The 26,006-nt window shown below is 35.4% G+C and overlaps 1 protein-coding gene across 2 annotated transcripts in view; it reads right to left on the bottom strand.

Annotated features, from left to right (window-relative positions):
* The window catches only part of ATL1 (atlastin GTPase 1), a 70,686-nt gene that overhangs the window by 33,002 nt on the left and 11,678 nt on the right, over window positions 1-26,006 (bottom strand). For both annotated transcript variants that reach the window (XM_059373160.1, XM_059373161.1), the window contains exons 2-6: window positions 8,314-8,561; window positions 6,196-6,330; window positions 5,362-5,466; window positions 3,338-3,388; window positions 944-1,000 (exon numbers count right to left, since the gene is read on the bottom strand). In XM_059373160.1, coding sequence (XP_059229143.1) covers window positions 944-1,000; window positions 3,338-3,388; window positions 5,362-5,466; window positions 6,196-6,330; window positions 8,314-8,561 — 596 coding nt within the window. The remainder of the gene's footprint in view (window positions 1-943; window positions 1,001-3,337; window positions 3,389-5,361; window positions 5,467-6,195; window positions 6,331-8,313; window positions 8,562-26,006) is intronic.

Here is a 26,006-nt window from a genome sequence, read left to right as displayed (position 1 = left end):
CCTCTGATAAGCCTATGCTGAAGCCATCGTGCTTCAGGTGAGCAGTCATTGGTGTTTAAATCTGTACCTCCTCCAGATTTTTAAGGCTCTTTGACTTCATTATAATCTCCTGGTTCTTGATCTATAAAGAAGGCTGGGGCAAAGGGGGCATTAGTCGCAAAATAACCTGCTTATACCACTCACTACAAGCTCAGATATTGCCCTGACATTATCCTGCTGTTCCAAGCAGAGGCTGAGCTTGTTGCTATTCTGACACCCAGTACACTGAAGCAAGTGATGTTCACACAGATCAATGTATAAGAAAGAAAAAAGTGGGGTGCCTAGCTGGCTCAGTCGGAGGAGCACGGGATTCTGTTGGGGTCACAAGTTTGAGCCCCACATGGGGTGCAGAGATTACTTAAATAAATAAAACAGAAAGAAAGAGAGAGAGAGAAAGGAAGAAAAAAAGGAAGAAGGAAAGAGAGAGAGAGAGAAAGAAGGAAAAGGAAGGAAGAAAGAAAAAAACACCTTCAAAAACTCGCCCCCACCCAGTATCCTGTCGCTGGTACTCATTTAGCTTTTGCTGCGTCTTGTAACCCCTTCTATTTTCCCAGGAATCTTGTTTGTTTTTAACTTTAATGCTTGATAAATTCATCAATTTTTAAAATTTTTTGTTTTTGTGACATCTCTAGGGTTGGATTTAGGGGAGAACAGATGATACTCTTATAGAAACCAAAATATCTAGTTCATCTTTTCATCTTCCCATTTTAAAAAAAAGTTTGTTAATTTTTTATTTCCTTATTTTAATCTCCTACTTGGCATCAAATAGCATTAACAAAGTTATCAAAGTACTTCTTGAATGAAATAAAAAAGGAAGAAATGTGACCCTCCCAATTAATTAATATACCTTTATGCTCTTCAGAAAATTTAATAAGAATTTACCATCATTTTACACTCCACTCACCTGAAATGGTTTCAGGAATATTTCCTCCATTGCCAGTCTGCCATACTCAGTGAAAAGCTAGACGGAAAATCATACACACACACACAAACACCACAGAGAAAAACTTCAGTATCAGCAAAGTTCTACTTCTGTGCTTTCTTCCACTCTTTTTTTTTTCCCTCACTGAGACATAATACTCTATTATTAAGGTTACAATAGTCATTTTAAGGAACTAAGTATTAGGTAAAGCAGAACTACAGAAATTTAGAAATTTTTAAATTTAAATTCAATTAATTAACATATAATGTATTATTAGTTTCAGAGGTAGAGGTCAGTGATTCATCAGTCTTATATAACACCCAGTACTCATTATATCACGTGCCCTCCTCAATGGCCATTACCCAGTCACCCCATCCCCCCAACCCTAACAGAACTACGGTAATTTTTAAATAAAAAAATTAAGGACATAAAGTACATGTTAAAAATAAAGTTTCCACTTCAGGCTAATACCTTTATATCAAGATGTAGGACAGTTTTTTATAGGAGGATGGGGCAGAAAGTAACAGGGTAAATAACCTTTCAAAGTAGAACTTGCACAGATCAGACCAGAGAGCCATAAACTATGTTGGACAGATTTACAGAAGTTGTTGCCTGAGGAAATTTAATGGCATTACTACAAAGGCATAAAGGCACGTGGCTTAAAAATATAATCAGATATACCACATTCTCTCCTTTCCAATTGCTCCCAGTTGAGAGGAACCATATCAGTTTTTGTGTTGCCAGAAATGTAAGGTTTTAGAGAACAAAGACCTGAGGGGGTGACTGTGATTAGACCTCTGATGACCATTTCATCCAGCCCAGCCCAGTGGGTTTCCCCAGCTGGTTAGTCTTCATTCACAAGAATAACAAGCCACGGCAGTTTCTCAGAGCTGGGGCGGAACTGATACAGAGGACTCCCACCCCTTGCCCATTTAGGATAGCTCCCACAGCACCACCCTGCCTCTCTTGCAGAAGGATCTAGGAAGCCAAGGGTAATTACTAACTATCTGATTAGAGTGATTCAATGAAAGTCTGGAATATCATAGCTAAAAGGCAGCTGGTCCAGCGATTAGACACTCACATTAGAATCATCTACTAATGTAACTGGAATTCACAATCTTTTCTGAGGAGGCTGAGGTGTTGTCATTTACAGGAAAAATTTTAAATGCTCTCAGAAAAAGATGACTTACTCAATATCAAAATCCAAAATCAGCCTTCTTAAGAAATCCCTAAGCTGGTATTGAACACTGTCATACCATTAGCTTGGAAAATAATTAGCTAGGTTATGAAACAGGCCTAAAGCATAAATCATACTTATCGTAAGAAACAATTATTCAGCATATGGCCTATTTGTCATAAATGTAATGTGATATACTAGAAATGTATTTGGGAATAGTGCTGGATATGAACTCCCAAATGTGATTTTCAACATCACAGGTTACCCTGCTTTATTATCCTTTGTTGTCTATTAAATTTGTACATGGCTCTTAATCTCACAAAACAAACTGAGGGTTGCTGGGGGGAGGGGGTTAGGGAGAAGGGGGTGGGATTATGGACATTGGGGAGGGTATGTGCTTTGGTGAGTGCTGTGAAGTGTGTAAACCTGGTGATTCACAGACCTGTACCCCTGGGGATAAAAATATATGTGTATAAAAAATAAAAAATTTTAAAAAAATCAAAAAAAAATTTGTACATGGCTCTTATTGCCAAGACAGAATATATATTTAAAGCAAAATTTTCTATAAAATATGCAGAGGGAAACTGTCAGAGAAACAATAGGTTTTGCTCTGTAACCATATAACATGCATTGAAAGACAGCAGAGAGCTGTGAACTACCTTAAGGAAATATCTCATCTTTTACTGATTTGAGATTTAAATGCTGCTCGAGAGTGGAAGGAGCACTGAGCCCATGAGATACCCAGATCTCTAGTCCCACTCTATCACTAATTAGCCACATGAGTTTAGGCAAGTCATTTACTATTTTCAGCCAAATTTACCTCATCTGTAAAATATGGGGGATAAATGTACTTTTTACCTCCATGAGTTATTTATTTTATAACTGGGTCATCTACACATTTTGGGTCATTTTTAAATCAAGGAGTCTTTTCTCTAATCTGCCATATATAGTCACATATATAGGGCCAACAGCAAGTAGCTTTAGAGTAACAAAGAAATTTGAAAACTGAATTAGAAAGAACATAACCATACGGGGCTGAAACAAGAAACCTGGAAATAGGACAACTTCTATTTGCTTATGTTTCTAAATATTTCTGAATTCAGTTCTCCAAGTAGAAGAAGGCCCAACAAAATCTATATATCCTCAAAAGATGACCAGATATGTTAAAAAAAAAAAAAAAAGAGTATACATATTGTTACCTGGAGGTGCTGAAGATCATCCTCCTGGACATTCTGGGATAAGTTATATACCTTAAAAAATAAAGTTAAAATGAGAAAATAATTAGCATCCTCCAAAGGACTTACTTTGTCATTTTTTATTTTTATAAATATCAATGTTCACAAAATCAAACTCTCTGAAGTGTATTCTTATATAATGGTATTTATAAGACCTTGAGAAAGTAATAAAGCTTGAAAGACAATAGACAAAGTACAATGATCATAAAATTGTTCTAGAAATATCAAAGCTACCTCTCTGGAGACTAAGCAGTGAATAAAATAATCATTCTTACAAGCATACTAAATAAAAGCAATCTATATCTGAATAACCCATACATAAAATTTTGCCTTAAAAATTATGTTGACCTTTTCACAATTAATTAATTTTGTTAAGCCTAATGGATAGTTCTCTCATACTGAAGTTAGGTTTCAAATATAAGGCTCATATCTTCATACATATGCATTACTGCTTCATGAATTCATGAACAGATCACAGCACTAAGATGACATTCTTTTTTTTTTTTTTGAGGGCTAACTTCAAAAAAAGCTAAGGATGCTTATATGTTTATGTATTAACAAAAAGAACATACTTTGTGTACTTATTTAAATAACAGATTATTTCTAATTAATAAAAAGTTATTACTAGGGACTTAGATTTTTCAGTGAAAACATTCAATGTCTTCAGGTAAAATATAAATAATAAATATTAAAAAGGCAAAGTCAATCCTGTTTTAATAGGCTTGCTTATACTGCTGATTATGAAGAAATCTTTCTCTGCTCACTTATAATTCCAGCCTTGACTTATTTATCCCAACCACTTTGCCTTCCCTACCTTTTAAACTATCTCACCTCTCTTTAACCATCTGTTTCTTGGCCACTGTTTCTTCCTACTCTTTCTAATGAATAGAAAATATCTAAAAACTCTCTTAAAATCTTTCATGTTCTAAGTTCTATGACTATAGTAAAACTCTCCAAGGACTTGCAGGACAATCTGTAAAGCCTACAATAACCTCAAAAGCAATACTTTAAAAAGACAAAGAAAGAAAAAAGGAAGGGAAGATAAAAAAAAATTTTTTTTAAGATTTTATGTATTTATTTATTTGGCACGGGAGCAGAGGGACAGGCAGAGGAAGAGGGAGAGAAAGAATCCCAAGCAGACCCTGCACTAAGCATAGAGCCCAACACAGGGCTTGATGTCAGGACCCTGAGATCATAACCTGAGCCAAAATCAAGACTGGGAGGCTCAACTGACTGAGTCACCCAGTACCACAAAGATAAAAATTTTTGTAAGATATTTACTTATCTAAATGTATAATAAGTGTTTTAAAAAGTTGGGCTAGCATCTAAAAACAAAAACAAAAACAAAAAACCCCACCTGGGTAGCTTAGTTGGTTAAGCATCTGACCCTTGATTTTGCCTCAGGTCATGAGCTCAGAGTCCTGAGACTGAGCATCGCATCAGGCTCCACACTGGTGGACACTACTTGGGATTCTTTCTTTCCCTCTTCCCCTGCCTTCCCCTCCTAAGCAACCCCCGCTCCCACATCACATGCATGCACTCTCTCTCTCTCTAGAAAAGAAAAAAAACTGGGAAAGCATATGTTTTTATACTTAGAAATGTTTATACTGGCTATGTAAAAAAAATGCCTTTAAAATTCTTCTTTCAGTAAATGTAACTTACGATAGGTAGTTTCAATGTATCTATCTGCATACATTATAAAACTTAATATTATTGAGTTTATTATAGGCTTTAAACAGGAAAAAATTATCAATAAGATAATACAAACTTTTCTGACCATAGACTGTTTGGAAATTGAACAGAAATTAGGTAACAGTAACCAAAACAATTCTACTCTTATAGAAATCCCAAGAACTTGTAAGCTAATTGAGGCAAATAACATATTACCATTTCTGTTGTTTGTCTTACCACATGTATGTAGGAACACATATATTCATAAATTTTGGTTAAAGAAACAGCCATCATAATGGATTTATTTTATTCCATACCTGTATCGAGCTGATCATTGTGCTAAGTGCAAATACTGTGGCTGAATCTCTCAGAGTTGACTGACTATCAAAAGTTCCCTGAGTATCCATCAATAGCACTGCGACCTACAGGCAAGTAGAGAACATCACTGATATTTTATAGAACAGGGGCAGTATTAGGGTTACTACAAATTTAACACCATAAGAACTAAAGCAAACTGTTATCAATGAATACTTCAAAGGTAATTTTCTATATATGCCATGAAACTAATAATATTAACTAGCTGAATACTATAATGATTAGTTTTTACTGATAATCCGACATAACAGAAACAGTACTGAAACAAAGTACAGACGTTAGTTTGCTGATCTGCATAGTATTCCATTGTGTACTATGCAGATCAGCAAACTAACGTGGGATTGGGAGGGAGACAAACCATAAGTGACTCTTAATCTCACAAAACAAACTGAGGGTTGCTGGGGGGAGGGGGTTTGGGAGAAGGGGGTGGGATTATGGACATTGGGGAGGGTATGTGCTTTGGTGAGTGCTGTGAAGTGTGTAAACCTGGTGATTCACAGACCTGTACCCCTGGGGATAAAAATATATGTTTATAAAAAATAAAAAATTAAAAAAATTAAAAGTTTGCTGATCTGCTGTTCTATTGTCCCTGTGATTTTGCCACCTTGATCAATAGAAAGGAAAAGACGAATGTGCAATAGAATGTTACCCACTTCCCTTTAAATTTTCATGTCAAATAGCCAAAATTGGTTCTCAAAAGATCATTTTTGAGGATCCTGGAAAGTGATAACTCTTGCAAGTGAAACTCAATTTTCTTTACGAAGTTTGCATCATACCTTCTTGCCATCAGGTTTATTGATAAGGAAGATTTCACTCCATATTTGGATTCCTGTGGTCTCCCGTTCAGACCCACCTCTCCATGAAAAACCAGTCAGTGGTTCATTGTAATCTCCAACCCAGTCGACTGATTCCTATAAATTTAAAAAGTCTGTGATATGGAACTGGATATGTGGTATCATTTTTTTGACACATCAATTCTGGTTCGTATCTCTCTCCAACTATAGTCAAAAGGAAACCATATATTCACATCTACTGTACGATTCAATTACTTTATCTAGGGTATTTTTACTTAGAAAAATATCTTAGAAAAATTCTTAGATAGAAGCACTATCTGCTACATTTTATTTTAGGTTCTGGGAATACAAAGATATCATTCCAGACCAGAGAAAGCTCACAACCTTAAAAAAAAAGAAAGAAAGAAAGAAAGGACAGACAGACATGCTAACAAACCAGTATGTTGCCATGTATATTAGGCATTAGGCATAAATAAAAGCATAGGAAAAGAAATAACTAACTCTTGGTTTGTGCTAAAGGTGGTGTTTGTGCTAAAATTTGAAGGATGCTTGGGAATTTCCCAGGAGAGCAAACCTGGGAAGGGCGTTCTAGAAACAAAGATATAAAGATAGGTGAGAGGATATTATGTCAGGATATACACAGTCATAATACATACAAATGCTTTGGTATTGGGGAAAGAGGGAGTGAACAGCAAGAGGAGAGGAACCTAGTAGTGTTGCAGAAAAACAAAAACATAAGAAATCTGTTACACTTTAATCTGGCAAGTGCTCTTTAACACAAGCAACATGACGAGTGTTATTGAGCATTTAATTTTAATGCTTATTCACAGTTAAAACTATGAATATGCCTAAAACTGTATAATCCCAAAGAATGGAGACTAATTTTGTTCACTTAATTTTCCCAACCGTGTTAAGTAGCATACTAACGTTGATATGCTAGAAACAGAGAATGCCAAGAGTTCTGTTTGGTTTCAAAGCCTAAAATATTTTGGCAGTTCTAGTCTTGATTTGTTTGAACTGAAGCTAGAGATAGAAAATATTGAAGTTAACTTTACAAAACTATTCAAAAATACTCTAACTTGAAAGAGTAATCCCAAATAAATAATTATGGTATAAATACATAACACAGTTTCTTTGGGTAGTGTGTCCATTCTGCCTCCACATCCATATTCGCAACTGAATTGCTATGGGTAAAAGGGTAGAAAATATATTGGGATGCTCTCCATTCCCAACCTTCTGTTCCTTGACTCTGTTATCTTCTTGCTTTTGGTTCATCCTAGGTCCCTTAAAGACTCAGTTCTGTGCCACATTGTTGTCTCAAATGTTAGGACACTGTTGGTTGCCTTTGGGGGTGGGGTATGATGAGAATCAAGTGGGAAAAGATAGGAAAGAATTTTCTGGGGTAACAGCAAGATATACTTGCTAGAAGTTGGGCCCATGTAGGCATATAAAATTTCAAAAAATAATAAGCAAATGTACACCTAAGATTTGTGCGTGTAACTGTAATGTAAATTTTACAACAAAAGAAACCAACTAAGCATGGAAATATATGATAATGATACAGGTTGAAATATTTGTGAGGAAGTGTGCCAAAGTCAGCAATTTGCTTTGAAATGAATTTAAAAAATCAGATGCAGTGATGGGTGTAAAGAGAGAACAGCAGCTGGAGACACAGGTGATAAAGCAAGAATATGAATGATAATGGTAAAACCTAGGCAGCAGATACCTAGGTCTTCACTGTAAAATTCTTTTAACTTTGCTGCATGCTTGAAATTTGTCATAATAAATGTTGGGGAGAAAATGATTATAATAAAAAAGTTAGGATAAAAGTTATTTGATACATTTTAAACACTCTAACATGTAAAGTTTATAATCCTATCACTATGATGCATCTCATTCTAAAAGAATAAAAAAAATAAGTTCTATTCCAAGGGAAATGTGGGAAAGTGGTCCATGGAGTTTAGTGTCCAGAGCACTGAAGCTGGAACGGCTCTAGCACAGTGTATGTGAAAACGGAAGTGGGAATCCTGAGACTACTAAATAAAAACACTAAGTGACACAAACACAGAAACAAGAAAACTGTAAAGCATTTTTATGTACCTGGTTGTACATGTATCTCAACATGAAGTCCATCAGGAATGATTTTCCTTTTCTAAATGCTCCAGCAACAGATACAGCAACAACCTCCTTGTCCCTGACAGCCTCCGAGAGAAGGATCCGATTTAGTGCAGTTTCATCTAACTCAAAGGAATGGTCATCTTTGACGATAAGGACTTGCACTGGTCCTGCCTTCTTCACCGGCTCCTCCTCCTCTGAGCTCCATTCATATGTCTTTTCTGAAAACCCGCCTGTTGAATAAAATAGCAATTTATTCAGCTAATCATCTCAAAATACCAAGAAATGTACTGATACCTCTCAATTTTCAAATATCTGAAACAGGGGCACACTGGAATGAAAAATGCTCATTTTAATGACATATATGAATGTCATTAAATGTCTCAGAAAGATTTATGTCTCAGAAAGACTTATAGCTCATCTTTCTGATTATGTGACCAAATCAAAGAGAATTTTATTCTTAAGAATACTCCAAGGCAAAGATCTGTTTGCAGAGTGAGAAAGGAAATCAAAGAAAGGATTCTACTTATGGAGCACAGGAATAAAATGACTTATCCCCTAGATATAAGTTAAATTATTCACATAAAGGATCCTTGCAACATTTTAAAAAACTGAACATACATAGGAGGAAATACATAGAGGGACTCATCACATATTTTTGAAATTGGAATAAGTTTCTAAGCACCCAGTTTTCAGCTCCCTTCATTACATGCATCCTATCTACAAAATCCTAGGTTCTTAACTGTCTAAGACTATAACTCCTAGCAATGGAATTTACAGATACTTAAATTGGATAGGGCCAGATTACAGACATCCTTCAAATTCATAGCAAAGGGGTCTAGACATAATTCGATTTAAAGAAAAATTTATTTGGTGTGAAGATCTGAAACAAAAGCTGTGTGACCCTGGGAAATTACTAAATCTCCCAATTCTTCATCTATAAAATGTAAACTACTAGTAGTACCTATTAATCGGATTGTTGTAAAGATTAAGGGAGCTACGACATGTAAAGTGCTGAGATCAGTGCTTGGCACATAGTAAACTCATAAAGGTTAATCACCACCATCATCATCACTACTTTGGGATTATAGATTGAACTAAGTATTCCTAGAAGAACTTTCTGCCTATTTTCAGAAATGTGGGTATGTGCGTGCATATGTATGTAAAGAATTATCATATATATGATAAAGGGTTAACATCCAAAATATATAAAGAATTGACACAACTAAATACCAAAAAACCCTTAAACAATCCAATTTAAAAATGGGCAGAGGATCTGAATAGAACTTTTTCTACAGAAGACATGCAAATGTCCAACAGACACATAACAAGATGCTCAACATCATTAAGCATCAAAAAATGTAAATCAAAACCAAATACATATCACCTCATACCTGTTAGAATGGCCACTATCAAAAAGAGAAGGAACAAGTACTGGCTAGGACATAGAGAAAAAGGAATCCTTTTGCATTCCTCTGTAAATTGGTGAGAATATAAATTGGTAAGACCACTGTGGAAAACAGTATGGAAAAAATTAAAAATAAAATTACTACATGATGTAGCAATTCCACTTCTGGGTATTGATATGAAGAAAATGAAAGGACTAGCTCAAAAAGATGTGTGCACCCTTATGTTCATTATAGCATTACATATAATACCTAAGATACAGAAACAGTCTAAGAACCACTAAAGTGTCCACTGATGAATGAAGGGATAAAGAAATTATTGTGTGTGTGTATGTACATATATGTGTGCACACACATACACATATACACAATGGACTATTACTCCGCCATAAAAAATAATGAAATCTTGCTCTTTGCAACAACATAGATGGACCTCAAGCACATTGTGCCAAACAGAGAAAGACAAATATGTATGGTTTCTTATATGGGGAATTAAAAACAAACAAACAAACAAACAAACTTATAGGTACAGAGAACAGCCGCTGGTTGCCAAAATTGGGGTGCTGTGGGTAGAGAAATAGGTGAAGAGGGACAAAAGGTAAAAACAAAAATAGAGACAAAGAAATTTTGTTCTCTTGTTAAGTCATTTTGAAACTGATGTTTAGTTTCTTCATATGTAAGAGGAAAAAAAGTTTTCCATTTAGTTGTCAGTTTTGACAGAGATCAACTTTTAGAATTAATCCTTAATATTTAAGAATTTTAGAACCCTAGACCCTGGCATTTGTGGTATATTACAAAATAACTTAAGTGTGTCAAGTGACACATTCTTCTATCTACTGCCTTTGTAATGTAACTTCGTAATGCCCTTCCACTTTGACTCTGGAGTCAGCCATGTGATTTGCTTTAGCAGACATGACACAGCAGAGAATTCTTAGACAAGGGCTTCTGTTTTCCATTTTGCTCTTTCACTTCTGTCATTCACCTTGTGAATATTCCCAAACTAGTCTGCTGCAGGATGAGAGACACTAGGAACAAAGGCAAACAGCCCAGTTCCCACCAAGCCCCATGGCAAACCAACCCCAAGCTATATGAGGGAGCTCAGCCAAGACCAACAGTTGCCTAACAACTATTTTAACACGTCTGATCAATAAACGCCTATTGTTCTATGCCCTTGAGGTTTTGTGGTTATTATGCAGCAAAACAGACAATAAACTACTGGTATAGCCTACAATCCCTTACTTTAGAAGGACAGTACAGTCTAGGAGTTAAAACACAGGCTGAGTATAGACATGAACAGACATTTCTGCAAAGAAGATACCCAGATGGCCAACAGACACATGAAAAAGTGCTCCATATCACTCAGCATCAGGGAAATACAAATCAAAACCACAATGAGATATCACCTCACACCAGTCAGAATGGCTAAAATTAACAAGTCAGGAAATGACAGATGCTGGTGAGGATGCAGAGAAAAGGGAACCCTCCTACACTGTTGGTGGGAATGCAAGCAGGTGCAGCCACTCTGGAAAACAGCATGGAGGTTCCTCAAAATGTTGAAAATAGAACTACCCTATGACCCAGCAATTGCACTACTGGGAATTTACCCTAAAGATACAAACGTAGTGATCTGAAGGGGCACGTGCACCCAAATGTTTATAGCAGCAATGTCCACAATAGCCAAACTATGGAAAGAACCTAGATGTCCATCAACAGATGAATGGATCAAGAAGATGTGGTATATATACACAATGGAATACTATGCAGCCATCAAAAGAAATGAAATCTTGCCATTTGTGATGACGTGGATGGAACTAGAGGGTATCATGCTTAGCGATATAAGTCAGTCAAAGAAAGACAACTATCTTATGATCTCCCTGATATGAGAAAGTGGAGATGTAACACGGAGGGTTAAGGGGGTAGGAGAAGAATAAATGAAACAAGATGGGATTGGGAGGGAGACAAACCATAAGTGACTCTTAATCTCACAAAACAAACTGAGGGTTGCTGGAGGGAGGAGGGTTTGGGAGAAGGGGGGTGGGGTTATGGACATTGGGGAGGGTATGTGCTATGGTGAATGCTGTGAAGTGTGTAAACCTGGAGATTCACAGACGTATACCCCGGGGGATAAAAATATATTATATGTTTATAAAAAATGAAAACAAAACAAAACAAAACAAAAACAGGCTCTGAAACCAGACTGCTGAGATTTGAATAAAGGCTTTCCCATTTCTTAGCTGAGTAACCTTCAGCAAGTTGTTTAACCTCTTTGTGTCTACCTCATAAGGTTGCTGTGAATTAATATATTCAGGTAACACTTAGAACAGTGGCTGGTACATCGTAAATGCTGTTAGTATTACTATGGATTTAGGAAATGAAAGCCAAAGATGTAACTGACCTTACCAAGAAAAGGATATGGAATTTCTGTAGCAGGAAATCTATCATGGATGCTTTCTTGTGTTACTATTTATTTATTCCTTTTAATATTCCAGCAAGGTATTCATTATTATCTGTATTTTTGACACATGAGGAAATTAAGAATTGGGCGATGTAAATTTTCCAAAAGCATGCCTACTAGTAAGAGATAGATACGAGTTCACATAGTTAATAACTGTCGACCTGAGGTTAGATCCCAGGTATGTAAACTTTCATCCCAGGCCTTTCTACTATAATATTCTGTCTCTTTAGGGAAATAAAATAACTCTTAGACACCACATAAATGGGCTCATTTGCTTTGTATCAAAAGAACAGAAGGTCGAAACATACACCAATTAATTCTTCAGATCAGATATATGACCTAGCCTCAAATCAACTCTTTAGAGTATTAGTTTTGAATAAACTGGGCTCTTTTTTAAAAAAAAAATATTTATTTATTTGACAGATCACAAGTAGGCAGAGAGGCAGGCAGAGAGAGAGAAGGAAGCAGGCTCTCCACAGAGCAGAGAGCCAGATGCCGGGCTCGATCCCAGGACCCTGGGATCGTGACCTGACCTGAAGGCAGAGGCTTAACCCACTGAGCCACCCAGGTGCCCCAAACTGGGTTCTTAAATAACCTTTCATTTAAATCTTTTAAAACATATTTAAATAGACATCCTCTCTTATGTTTGAAGGCATACCTTGGAAATATTGCAGATTCAGTTCCAGACCACCACCATAAAGCAAGTCATGAATTTTTGGTTTCCCAGTGCCTATACAAGTTACATTTATACAACATTATAGTCTATTAAGTGTGCAATAGCATTATGTCTAAAAGAAACAAAATATATACCTTAATTTAAAACTACTTTATTGCTAAAAAATGCTAATCATCATCTGAGTTTTCTTTTGTTGGAAGATCTTGCCTCAATGTTGATGGCTACTGACTGAGCAGGGTGATGGGTGCTGAAGTCTGGGATGACTGTGACAATTCCCTGAAATAAGACAACAATGATGTTTGCTGAATTGACCAACTCTTCCTTTTGTGAATGGTTTCTCTATAGCATAGCTGTTGTTTGACAGCATTTTACCCACATAGAACTTATTTCAAATTGAAATCAATTCTCTCAAACCCTCCGCAGCTTTACCAACTAAGTTTATGTCAGATTCTAAATCCTCTGTTGTCATTTCCAGTCTTCACAGCATCTTCACCAGGATTGATTCCACCTCAAGAAACCACTTTCTTTGCTCATCTGTAAGAAGCAACTCCTCACTCAACCAAGTTTTATCCTAAGGTTGCAGCAACTCAGTTCCATCTTCATGCTCCACTTCTATATCTTGCACTGTTTCCAACACATCTTCAGTTACTTCCCCCACTGAAGTCTTTCTGAACCCCTCACAGTCATCAAACTCAGAAGTCTGAAATATTGCAACAATTACTAAAATATGACACAGGCACAAAATGAGCAAATGCTGTTGGAAAAACAGCACACACACACGCATACACAATGACTTTGTTTCTAATCTCTTGGTTCTGATCTATTAAATAATTTGTCTACATCAACACCAATAGTATAATATCTTAATCAAAACAGTTTTTTTTTTCAGTAAGATTTTATTTATTTATTTGAGAGAGAGAGAGAGCACAGAGCAGGGAGGGGCAGCAGGAGAGGGAGAAAGCATCTCAAGCAGCATCTGTGCAGAGCTTGATCTCACAACCCTGAGATCACCACCTGAGATCACAGCCCGAGCCAAAAACCAAGAATTGGACGCCTTACCAACTGTGCCACCCAGGTGCCCCTGAAATAGCTTTATAAAACATCATTATGATCATATTCCTCTAATTATCACGCCTTGGCAATTTTGACCCTTCCCATATAAATATTGGAATTAACAAGTTAGTTGAATTTGTGAAACTACATTAAATTTACGGATTGATTTGGAAAGAATCAATTTTGTTACACTGTCTTCCAACCCACAAACATGAGCTATCTCTCTTCAATAAAGTTTTTATAATTTGGGGTGCTGAGGAAAGTAGGTTTTTTGGATTTATTGCTAGGTACATTAGATTTTATTCCTAATTATACCTTGTTTCATTGTTGTGTTTTTAATTATGTTTTATAGCCATTGCTTGGATAAAGAAATATAACTGACTTTAATAGATCAGTCTCATATTGAAACTGCTATTCCCTATAAATTTAATTTTTTAAAAATAATGAAGTGCTGTTTCTACCTTTTCAATATTTATGTATTTCCTTTCTCTTTCTTGTATTATTGGATATTCTATACAATGTTGAATACAGAGGGAATCCTGGACACAACTTCTGATTTTAGTGAGCATAACTTCCTGATTTTAATGGGACTGCTTCCAATATTTGAGTTCATATTTCTTATAGTTTGGTGTGCTTTGGAAGATAACTTTATCTTATTAAAAAACTTCTCTACTGGTTTACTATGAGTTTTCAAAAATCATAAATGAAAATGAATTTTATCAAATATCTTTTCTGTATCTGTTGAGATGATCACCAGGTTTTCCACCACCACTCTGTTAATGTAGTGAGTAATACAGCTTTACATTTTTTATTAAACCTAGTATTTTCAGGGTACAATATTTATATACTATTGATACAGTTTGGTAAAATTTTGTTTAGGAAATGTGCATCTATATTCACCAATGAATTGAGTCTATCATTTTCCTTTCTCATTTTTGTCTTTGGCTAGTTTAATACTCTGTAATATTAGCTTTATAAAAGGACTTAGCAATGTTTCCCTTTCTATCTTCAAAACGAGTTTGTAACAAAAAATTAGGGTGAACTGTTCTTTGAAATTTTGATAGATCTTGCTTTAAAACCATCTGAACCTGCTCTTTTCTTTGTGAGATGATTTTTAACTGTTATCTCAATTTTATTAATACTAAAGATACAATAGTGACATTAGTACTAATAAAGTTTTTTATTTCTTCAGAAATTTTTTGGTGCATTTTATCTTTCTAAGAATTTTTCTCCATTGTCTAAAATTTCAGACAAAATATAGGCAAAGACGTAAAACATTTAAACAGTATATAATTAGCCAGCCTGACCAAACTGACATCTAATAATTACAAAATCATATAGTCTTTTAAAGTTCATATGGGATATTCACCAAATAGATCAGGTACTGGTTCATATACCAATCTAAGCACATTTCAAATTTCTAAAATACTGCAAAAGTATGTTCTCTGACAATAGAGAAATTAAACTAGAAATAAGTATAAATTTAGAAAATTCCTAAATATTTTGAAATTAAACAGTAAATTTCTAAATAACCTATAGATAAAAGAAAATATCATAATGGAAATCATAATATGTTGTAAACTAAATAATCTAATGAATCTGGTCCATTCATCAGCAACAATATACACTATCTTAATCAAACAGATTTATGAAAAGCCATTACATGTAGTACAGCAAGCCTGTCTCCTATCTTCTAATTATTATCAGTTGGGGCAATTTTGACTCTTTCTATATAAATGTTAGAATCAGTAGGTTGGAGTGTGGTAGCTTATTTATACAGAAATAGTGAAAATATGATATAACAGAAACTTGCTTAGAAGAAATTTACATCTTGAAATTTACAGTAGAAAAGATGTTTGAAAAAGCACAATATAAATTCATCTTAAGTGAGAAAAAGAATAACACTAAATTCAAAGAAAAGAAAAAGTAGGAATAAAGATGTCAGAAACCAATGAACCGGGAATACAGATCAACAAGAATGATTTAATAATCTAAGACTAATAAAAGAAAATAAGAAGAAAAATTCACAAATCAACAATTTCATATATGAAAAAGGGAAATCACTACAGATCCTACAGATATTTAAAAGATAATATGTGGAGAATGACATCAGCATCATGGTGACATGAATCCTTTCTTTTTTCTCTCCTCTCTGATTTACAAGTAATTGGACATCTGTAACCAAAAGAAGAAGAATAAGGAGGAGGAGGAGAAAGAAAGAATGAAAGAATGAACAGGCCTTTCCACAGCTTACTAGGACACCTAAGAGATCCATCCATCTATGCACCGAAAAGTGGGTGGACTGGACTGCAGAGGAGGTTGCAGGGAGAGAGAAAAAGCCATGGAGCCTAGGGCTATAGAGCCTCCAGCATCAAGTGCAGTAGCTGGGACCAAGTACAAGCCTTTAAAGAGGTGGAGGATAAAGGCAGGGAGTGGGGGTCTGCAGGCTGGTTCTGCATTCCACAGCTGGGGGGGCCTTTGCTCTCTCTGAGGTAAGACTGCAGTGAATGGGGGGAGGGAAAGGAAAGAGAAGTAGGAACTGAAAGAAAATGTCTCCTGTTGTTTGTCTTAGGCAAAAGAACCACCTAGGACCTCTGGGACCCCCACCTCCTCCATTTAAGGAGTCCCTATTGGGCTGGCCTCCAGCTATGGGCACACCCAAAATCCCAAGTGTTGAGTACCTCCCCCAACTCTAAAGCTGCCGCCCTTTTTTTATTCCCCCCCGCCAGCTTTACATATATATGTACATACACATATATACATATACATAGATACACACAGAGACATAGACGTTGCTGTAATGGAAACCAAAAACTTGAACTATAGTGCCACCTTCTGGAAGACAAAGAAAGACTCCTAATTTACCAAACCTGTTGAACTGTTGAAATCAAAGCAAACAAAACCTTGCCTAAATGAGAAAGGTATTTGTAACTTCAAATGTGATAGCAGAGGCAGTTTTCATCAAACAGCACAAAAAACTCATGGTCATATGGTATTATAGTAAGAAAATGACAATTTTCCAGCAACCAAACCCAAAGACATGGAATACTGTGATCTGATAAAGAATTCAAAATTGCTGTTACAGAGGTGCCTGGGAGGGTCAGTCAGTTAAGCGTCCAGCTCTTGGTTTCAGCTTACGTCATTATCTCATGGGTGGGATCAAGCCCTGAATCAAGCCCCACATCACGACCCACGCTCAGCGGGGAGTCCGCTTGAAGATTCTCTCCCTCAAGATTCTCTCCCTCAGCCTCTCCCCCCACTCGTGCTTGCTTGCTCTCTCACTCTCTCTCAAATAAAATAAATCTCTAAGAAAAATTGCTTTTGTGGAGATACTCAATGAGCACAAGAAAACTCAGAAAGGCAATATAATGATCTCAGAAATAAAATTAAGGAATAGGGGCACATGGGTGGCTCAGTCAGTTAAGCATCTGCCTTCTGTTCAGGTCATGATCTCAGGGTCCTAGGATTGAACTCCACATCAGGCTCTCTGCTCAGTAGGGAGTCTACTTCTCCCTCTCACTCTCCCTCCATGTTCTCTCTCTCTCCAAATAGGTAAATAAAGTCTTTGAAAAAAAAAAAAAAAAAAGAAAAACAATGAAAAGAAGGAGTGCTTTATTTACCAAAGAGACTGAAATTCTGAAGCTGGTGGACTCAGTAAATGAAATGAAGAATGAGTTAGAATGCACTGGAAAGAGAGATCAGATGGAAGAGAGAATTAGCAAGCTAGAAGATAGGAATCTAGAGGCGATTCAGGTTGGGCACCTGGCTTGCTCAGTTGGTAGAGCATGAGGCTCTTTACTCTGGGGTCATGAGTTCAAGTGCCACATTGGGTGTAGAGCTTGGTAATGAAATCATAGCATAAAAATTTTTTTTACATCGGGGCGCCTGGGTGGCTCAGTGGGTTAAAGCCTCTGCTTTCGGCTCAGGTCATGATCCCAGGGTCCTGGGATCGAGCCCCGCATCGGGCTCCCTGCTCCACAGAGGAGCCTGCTTTCCTTCCTCTCTCTCTGCCTGCCTCTCTGCCTACTTGTGATCTTTGTCTGTCAAATAAATTAAAAAAAAAAAAATTTTTTTTACATCAAAAATAAGAGGAAGGATAAAAGGATGGAACTTCTAGAGGTGAATGAAGATAAATTGCTTCAGAATTTCAGTCTCTTTGGTAAATAAAGCACTCCTTCTTTTCATTGTTTTTTTTTTTTTTTTTTTTTTCAAAGACTTTATTTACCTATTTGGAGAGAGAGAGAACATGGAGGGAGAGTGAGAGGGAGAAGTAGACTCCCTACTGAGCAGAGAGCCTGATGTGGAGTTCAATCCTAGGACCCTGAGAAAAGACTTTTTTAAATCTATGAAATGTTTTATGTAAACCTCATGGTAAGCACATAACAAAATCTAAAGCAGTGATATAAAAACATAAAAAAACAACAGGAGACTGAGGAGAGCACCATGGAAAACTACCAACTTATAAAGGTAGACAGAAATAGAAGAAAGGAGAAGCAGTGGAGAGAAAAATAACCAGAAGGCAAAAGATAAAATAGCCATAGTGAATCCTTGCATATCTATAATATAAATGAATTGAACTCACCAAATAAAAGGCACAGAGGGGTTAGATGGAGTAAAAAACACAACAAAATAAGACCCAACTATATGCTGCCTACAGGAAATGCCTTTCAGCTCTAAAGATACACCAGGCTCAAAGCGAAAGAATAGAAGATACTATTCCAAGCAAATGGAAAAAAAAAAAAAGGTGGGAATAGTCATGTTTACATCCAGCAAAAAGACTTCAAGTCAAAAAAAGGTTAATAAGAGACAAAGAAGGCCAAAACATAAAGATAAAAAGGACAGTATATCAAATCATAAATATTTATGTTCCCAAGAACCAAGCACCAAAATTTAAGCAAATAGTTACAGATCTTAAGGAGAAATAGATAACAATAAGATCATTGTAGGGGACTTCAATATTCCACTATCAGCAATGGATAGATCATCCGGATAGAAAAACAAGAGCAGACATTGAAATAGAACACACTTTAGAACAAAAGGACTCAATAAACACACGAAATATTTTATACAACAATAGCAGAATACACACTCTTTTCAAATGTACACAGTACAATCTCCAAGACAGCTCCTATTATAGGTCACAAAACAAACTTTAGCAAGTTTAAGAACACTGAAATCATGCCAACTATTTTCTCTGACCACAATGGTATGAAACTAGAAAACAACAACAGGAAAGTGAGAAGGCTGACAAATATGTGGATACTAAACAACACACTTCTAAACAAAGCATTGGGTCAAAAAAGAAAACAAAAGGGAAATAAAGGAGAATGTGTTTGGCACGCTTGAGGAACAGGAAGGAGTGTGGTATGGGTGGAGCAGGTTGGGAAGGTGCTAAGGGGCCAGACCAACAGACTTAGACAAGCACAGATCTGAAATGATCTGCAACAGAGTAAATACTGGGGGTGAGAGAAAGAAAAAAAGACTTCAATAGATGTTTGTATACGATTATCCTTTTCTACTCTACCTTTGTGTACTAGGTATGAATGAAACAGACAGCTCCAAACTTTTAGTTTATATCCTTCAGACTTTGGAGAGCTACATATAGACTTAATGAAGAAAAGGGAAATTATAGGGGCACCTGGGTGGCTCAGTTGGTTAAGTGTCCGCCTTTGGCTCAGGTCACGGTCCCAAAGTCCTGGGATCAATTGAGCCCTGTACTGGGCTCCCTGCTCAGCGAGAAGTCTGCTTCTCCCTCTCCCTCTGCTGCTCCCCCTCTCTCACTCTCTCTCTGTCAAATAAATAAAATCTTTTTAAAAAAAGAAAAGAAAAAGGAGATTATATAATTAATGTGATGTAAGTATGCTGTAAAATAAAACAAATATCTGAACCATGACTATAAAATAATGAAATGGTTTACAGGATGAAATCTCATTACAATGTAGGCAAAGAGGAATATCAAGTATTCCTTTTTGATAAAAAAATCATTTAAAATGTAGAAATAATTTTTTATTAAGTAACAGAATGAATAAAAAATAGAATGAATCTGTTAAATGTTTATAAATATATAGACATTAGTTTGTATCTCATCTAAAGTTAAGAAAGGCTTCCTATCTGAAGCCAATCATAACCATCAATCTATATATATATTTATGCTAATAAATACTGACATATAAAAATATGCATTTAGATAAGCTACAACCCAGATACCTACCAACTGATAAATTGATAAACAAAATATGATATACCCATACAATGAAATATTATTTAACAACAAAAAGAAATTCAGGATCAATGTATGCTACAAGAAGGATGAATGTTGAAAACACAATGTTAAATAAAAGATGTCAGTCAGAAAAGATCACATGCTGTAGGATTCCATTTATACGAAACTCCCAAAACAGGCAAATCCATAGAAACAGAAAGTAGATAAGTGGTTTCCTAGGACTGGAGGGTTGGAGGGGTTTGGGAGGTGGTGTCTAAGAGGTGCACATTTTCTTTTTGAGGCTAATGAAATGTTCTAAAACTGGGGGATGAGTGCACAACTCTAAATACCCTAAAAGTCTCTGAACTGTACATTTTAAATGGGTCAACTGTATAGTATATAATTATATCTCAATAAAACTGTTAAACTATTTAGAAAAAGTTCAGTTTCTACAAAAAAAAAGGTCAAATTGAAAACACAGACTAAAAATATCTAGAGAACAGAGACTGTCTTACTCATATTTATAATTCTTGAAGACACTTATAAGAATCACACACAGTAGGTACCCAATATTTACACTAATTTAATATAAAATAACTGAAAAAGTTTTGAGATGCATAGTATTATTAAGAACAAATCTTATGCGCTTGACTCATTGTTCGTAACTATATTTCAACTAAGCAATTAGCATTATCTTTGTTATAAAAGAATCCAAAAATCCTTAAAGGCATGCCAGGTTTAGCATGCATTAGAATGCTGAGATTAGCACCAGATTTCTACCTTCTTATGTATGTTTTGCTAAACTAAACTTATTTTCAACTCCCCGAACACTACGCACGTTTTTAAAAGGGGAAGAAGCAGAAAACAGGTTAGATGCAAACCAGATAGGAATTAGCATTTCACTATGGATGCTACAAATGTATGGCTCACAAGGAGAGAACCAAAAAATAATATTGTTTCACCTTTTTATACACTGGATCTTATATTCAGTAAAGGGGCTTCAGGAACTTATCCATTCTATCTAGTATTCTACATCACTGGAAGCTGGTCACCCAGCTATGAATTTATATATATTGAAAGCCAATCTTCAAAAATTTTAAATATGGAGAAGACTCATTTTAATATACTAGAAATGCAATGGATATGTATTTCTAATTTTCTTAATTGTAAACTTTGAAAAAATTCATACTTCCTCTTTCCAACAAAAATTAAGCCTCACGAGATGATGAACTATGAGTACATTTGAGCCATTATAGAGAAAAGTCATGGCACCTAGGAAACTGTTTCCTGGCAACTGAAATTAAAATGATACACTATATTTTCTTAAACTATTATTTTTAAACAAACAAACTTGAAGGATGACTGAAAACATTTGTCTGAATAACTGAGAATGACTTCCAACATCACAACAAAAGGATTTATACAGAAAGAGATAAAATGAGTTAAGGAAACAAACCAAATATTAACTCATAAAAAAACTACCTTCAGAGTGTTTGAGCAAGAACAGAGATCTGAGCTACAATGAGATGAAGACACAGATCAGACTTCATAACACTACTATGCAGACTCTGATTGTTCTGCTGTTAGCAATACATTGAGGAAGAGGATTACAAGAATAATGCAGGTCCTATAACTTAAGAGTCTTGGAAGGAGTAAGTGAGTCATTTAACAGGCTGTTTATTTATATTAAATACAAAAGCACTGCATAAACTATTCAATGGGTGCCTCTAGAAGAACAATGCCATCATGACTAGGGCACTGTGTGTATATACATATATGTACATAGCAAAAATTAAATCTCATGTGTGTGTATACACACATACACATATATATATATTTCATATATGTTCATATATACGTGAAAAGGCCTAAACAGAGAGATATATAACTAATAAAAAGAAGAAATACTAATGGTTAATAGACACAGAGGGAAATGTTCAGTCTTTCTAGTAACTGGAGAAATGCTAATTAAAGGAGATAAACTTTTTAGCTATCAAAACTTGCAAAGGTTAAAAAATATATACATTTGGCCCTTGAACAACATGGGGGATTAGGGGTGCCAAAAATCCACATAAAGCTTTTGACTCTCCAAAAAATTAACTACTATAGCCTACCATTGGCCAATAATAACAGCAGTTGATTAACATATTTTCTATGCCTTAAGTATTATATACTGTATTCCTACAATAAAGTTAGATAGAGAAAAGATAACATAATTAAGAAAATCAGAAGGAAGAGGAAATACAATTACAGTACTATTACTAAAAACAAAAACAAAAATTTGGGGGCACCTGGGGGACTCAGTCAGTTAAGCATCTGACTCTTGAGTTTGGCTCAAATCATGATCTCAGGATTGTGGGACTGAGCCCTGCTAGAGTCTACTTAAGATTCTCTCCCTCTCTCCTTCCCCCTCCCCCAACGTGTACACACACACTAATAGATGAATCTTTAAAAAGAAAAAAAATCTGCATATATGTGTTACTAACACATTTCAAACTTATGTTGTTCAAAGACAAATTGTATACTTAGAGTTGGAAACATTCAAAAACATTTAAAAATAAATATACCCTTTAATAAAACAATTCCATTTCCAGGAATTTATCCTAAGGAAATTACTGGGACTGTGCATATGGATTTATATGCAAACAGGTTCATTATAATATTATTTATAGGGTGACAAACTGCAAACAATCTAAATGCCTAGCTGTATGATACTGTAAATAAATTATGTCACAGCTACATCATGCAAAATATGGAGCCATATGAAATCACGTTATAGAAAAAAATCTAATCATAAGAATGTAAGAAAACATGTTGACATATTTTAAGAAAAAAGCAGATGGGAAGTATCATTCCCATTAAGGAAAACAAACAAATACAAATGCATTTATAGTCACTGAAAAAAGTCAATTTTAGAAGTATTTGGTTTCTAAGCAAATCCTTTAATCATCTTTGAGTCAGCTATTTGGAAACTGCTGGTTCCCCTTTCTGCTGAACATTGCCATGCTCAGGTCTATCTCTACTATTCTAATCTCTTTTCCATATTGCACAGACTGGAAGTGTGAGAACTACAGAACTACAATTCTTATAATCCCTTCTTAGCAGAGTTCTGATTTAGATTTTGTCCACAAAAGGCACTCATGAGCTCTGGAAGAGACAGGAAATAAACTTCTATTGTCTTCTAATAGAACAGATAGATATGAGGGCAGATAGCACCCATGAGGCTTGCAGCACAGGCCAGAAGTACTGAATTTTACAAATTTATGGACAATGGCTAACATATTGTCTAGCAGGTCATGGACTTTAAAGAAGTATGAGTCTAGACCTCTGGAATGGGCATAGAGTATAAGTATATTCAGTTTGAATATTCACCAGAGGGCATTCACTGCACAGGAAGCACTAAAACATCAGATGGATAAGATGACTCATTTTGTGGATATCAGTTAGCCTCCTGCTCCAGCCCCTTTTGCTCAGTAGGCCCACAAACTAAATCAGCCAAAGAAATATGAAGCATTTAGGGGCGCCTGGGTGGCTTAGTCAGTTAAACATCTGCCTTCAATTCAGGTCATGATCCTCAGGTCCTGGAATTGAGCCCGTGTTAGGCACCCTGCTGAGCAGGGAGCCTGCTTCTCCCTCTCCCTTTGACCCTTCCCCTTGCCTATACTCTCACACACACAGTCTCTCTCAAATGAATAAACAAGGAATCTTAAAAAAAAAAGAAATATGAAGTATCTATATTAGTATCAAACAAAATAGACTTTGGGACAAAAAATGTTACTCCAGATACAGAGGCTCACTACATAGAAATAAAATGCTCAATTCATCAGGAAAATATAACAAGTTCACATTTGTGTGTATCTAATAATATGGCTCAGAAGTTAATATGAGCTTGATAGAAGATCATGGTTAAATTGACAAATCCACTATCATCTTTTAAAATCTCTTCTGAATTTTAAAGTATATATCAGATATCAGTATCTTGTAGACAAAACAGTACAGAAATAAGAGTATGAAAGACATGAACAGTGCATTTAGTAAGCTTGAACTATAGAGAATTGCTGAATCACTACTTTGTACACCTGAAACTAATATAACACTATGTCAACAATAGTGGAATTAAAATTTAAAAAGCGACTTGACAGCAAGTGTAATCTTTAAGTACTTTATATTAATTTATTCATCTTTAAAATAAACCCATTCATTATTCATTCTTTTTCTAAACAAAATAGCTTGAGCTAGCAAATGTATATAGCATAGTGTATCAAAAAGTAGAAAGTATACAATGCTTTTCAGGCTTTTGTGGAATATTTATATTAACATGTACTAACTAAATAATAATAATAATAAACTATATATATATATATATATATATATATATATATATATATATATGTAAGCTTCAACAAAGTGCACAGCATGGGTGCACAACATGGGTATTCTATAAACATGAACCACCCAAACCACCCAATATTGTAGCAACTAACTGCATGTGGCTGTCTAAATTAAATTAATTAAAATTAAATAAAAGTAAGTATTTGGTCCTCATCCTCATTAGCCATACTTCAGTTGCTCAGAAACATATACAGCTAGTGGCTACCATATTGGATAGTATAGATAGGGACCATTTTTATGACCATAGAATGTGATCTGCTATACAATATTCACTAGAGAAAGATTAAGTATGAAACCAGTAGCAAAAATTTAGAAAAATTGATACTTTTAAAAAAATATTTTAATTTTAAGTAATCTCTACACCCAGTGTGGGGCTTGAACTCATGACCCTGAAATCAAGAGATGCATGGTCCACTGACTGAGCCAGCCAGACACTCTGAAAAATCTGTACTTTCTATATATTCATGAATAAAGGAACAAACCACTGTATACATTTAAAATATTTGAAACTAAATGAGAAATAATCTACTACATATCAACATATATAAGATACAGCAATATTGGTATTTAGAGAAAACCTACCCTAACTAAATACATATATCAGAAAAAGAACACAAGCTGAAAATTAATCAGCTCAGTACCCAGCTTTTTAAGTTAAAAAGAGAACATAGAATGAAACCAAAGAGGACGCCTGGGTGGCTCACTGGGTTAAAGCCTCTGCCTTCAGCTCAGGTCATGGTCCAGGGTCCTGGGATGGAGTCCTGCATCCGGCTCTCTGCTCAGCAGGGAGCCTGCTTCCTACCCCCCTCTGCCTGCCTCTCTGTCTACTTGTGATTTCTGTCTGCCAAATATAAATAAAACCTTACAAAAAAAAAAAAAGAATGAAACCAAAAAGAATACAAAAAGGAAATAATATTGATTAAATAAAATATAAAAGAAAGAAAAAAGAGGGATTAAACAATAAAATATAACAAGGGAAACACAAAATTAAGTAGAAAATAACAAAAAATTAAGAACAACCTCATGCCAAGTTGATGAAATGGACAGATTCCAAGAAAAATAGAAATTACTAAAACTGACTCAAGAGGAAATAGAAAGATTTAATTGTTCCAAAACCAATATTGAAGTTGAATCAATAGTTCAAAATCTTATTATAAAGCAAAAAGCAGTTTCAGATAGTTTAAAAGACTCCTTTTCCCAAACTGGATCAGTCTAATCTTACATATTCCTTCCTGGACTTATCCCAGGAAAGCAAGATTACTTCAACATAGAAGGTATTTTATTTTACTTAAAAGATCTTATTTATTTATTTGAGAGAAAGAGAACAAGCAAAGGGGAAAGGGAGATGCAGACTCCCCACTGAGTAGGGAGCCTCACACTGGGCTCGATCCCAGGACCCTGGGATCATGACCTGAGGTGAAGGCAGACACTCAACCGACTGAGCCATGTAGGCATCTCAACAAAGAAGATATTTTAATGTAATTAAACATATGA

Source organism: Mustela nigripes, chromosome 13 (genome assembly GCF_022355385.1).
Source record: "Mustela nigripes isolate SB6536 chromosome 13, MUSNIG.SB6536, whole genome shotgun sequence".
Classification (NCBI taxonomy): domain Eukaryota; kingdom Metazoa; phylum Chordata; class Mammalia; order Carnivora; family Mustelidae; genus Mustela; species Mustela nigripes.
Note: the sequence above shows the minus strand (reverse complement) of the source record. Positions and strands in the feature narration are given on the sequence as shown.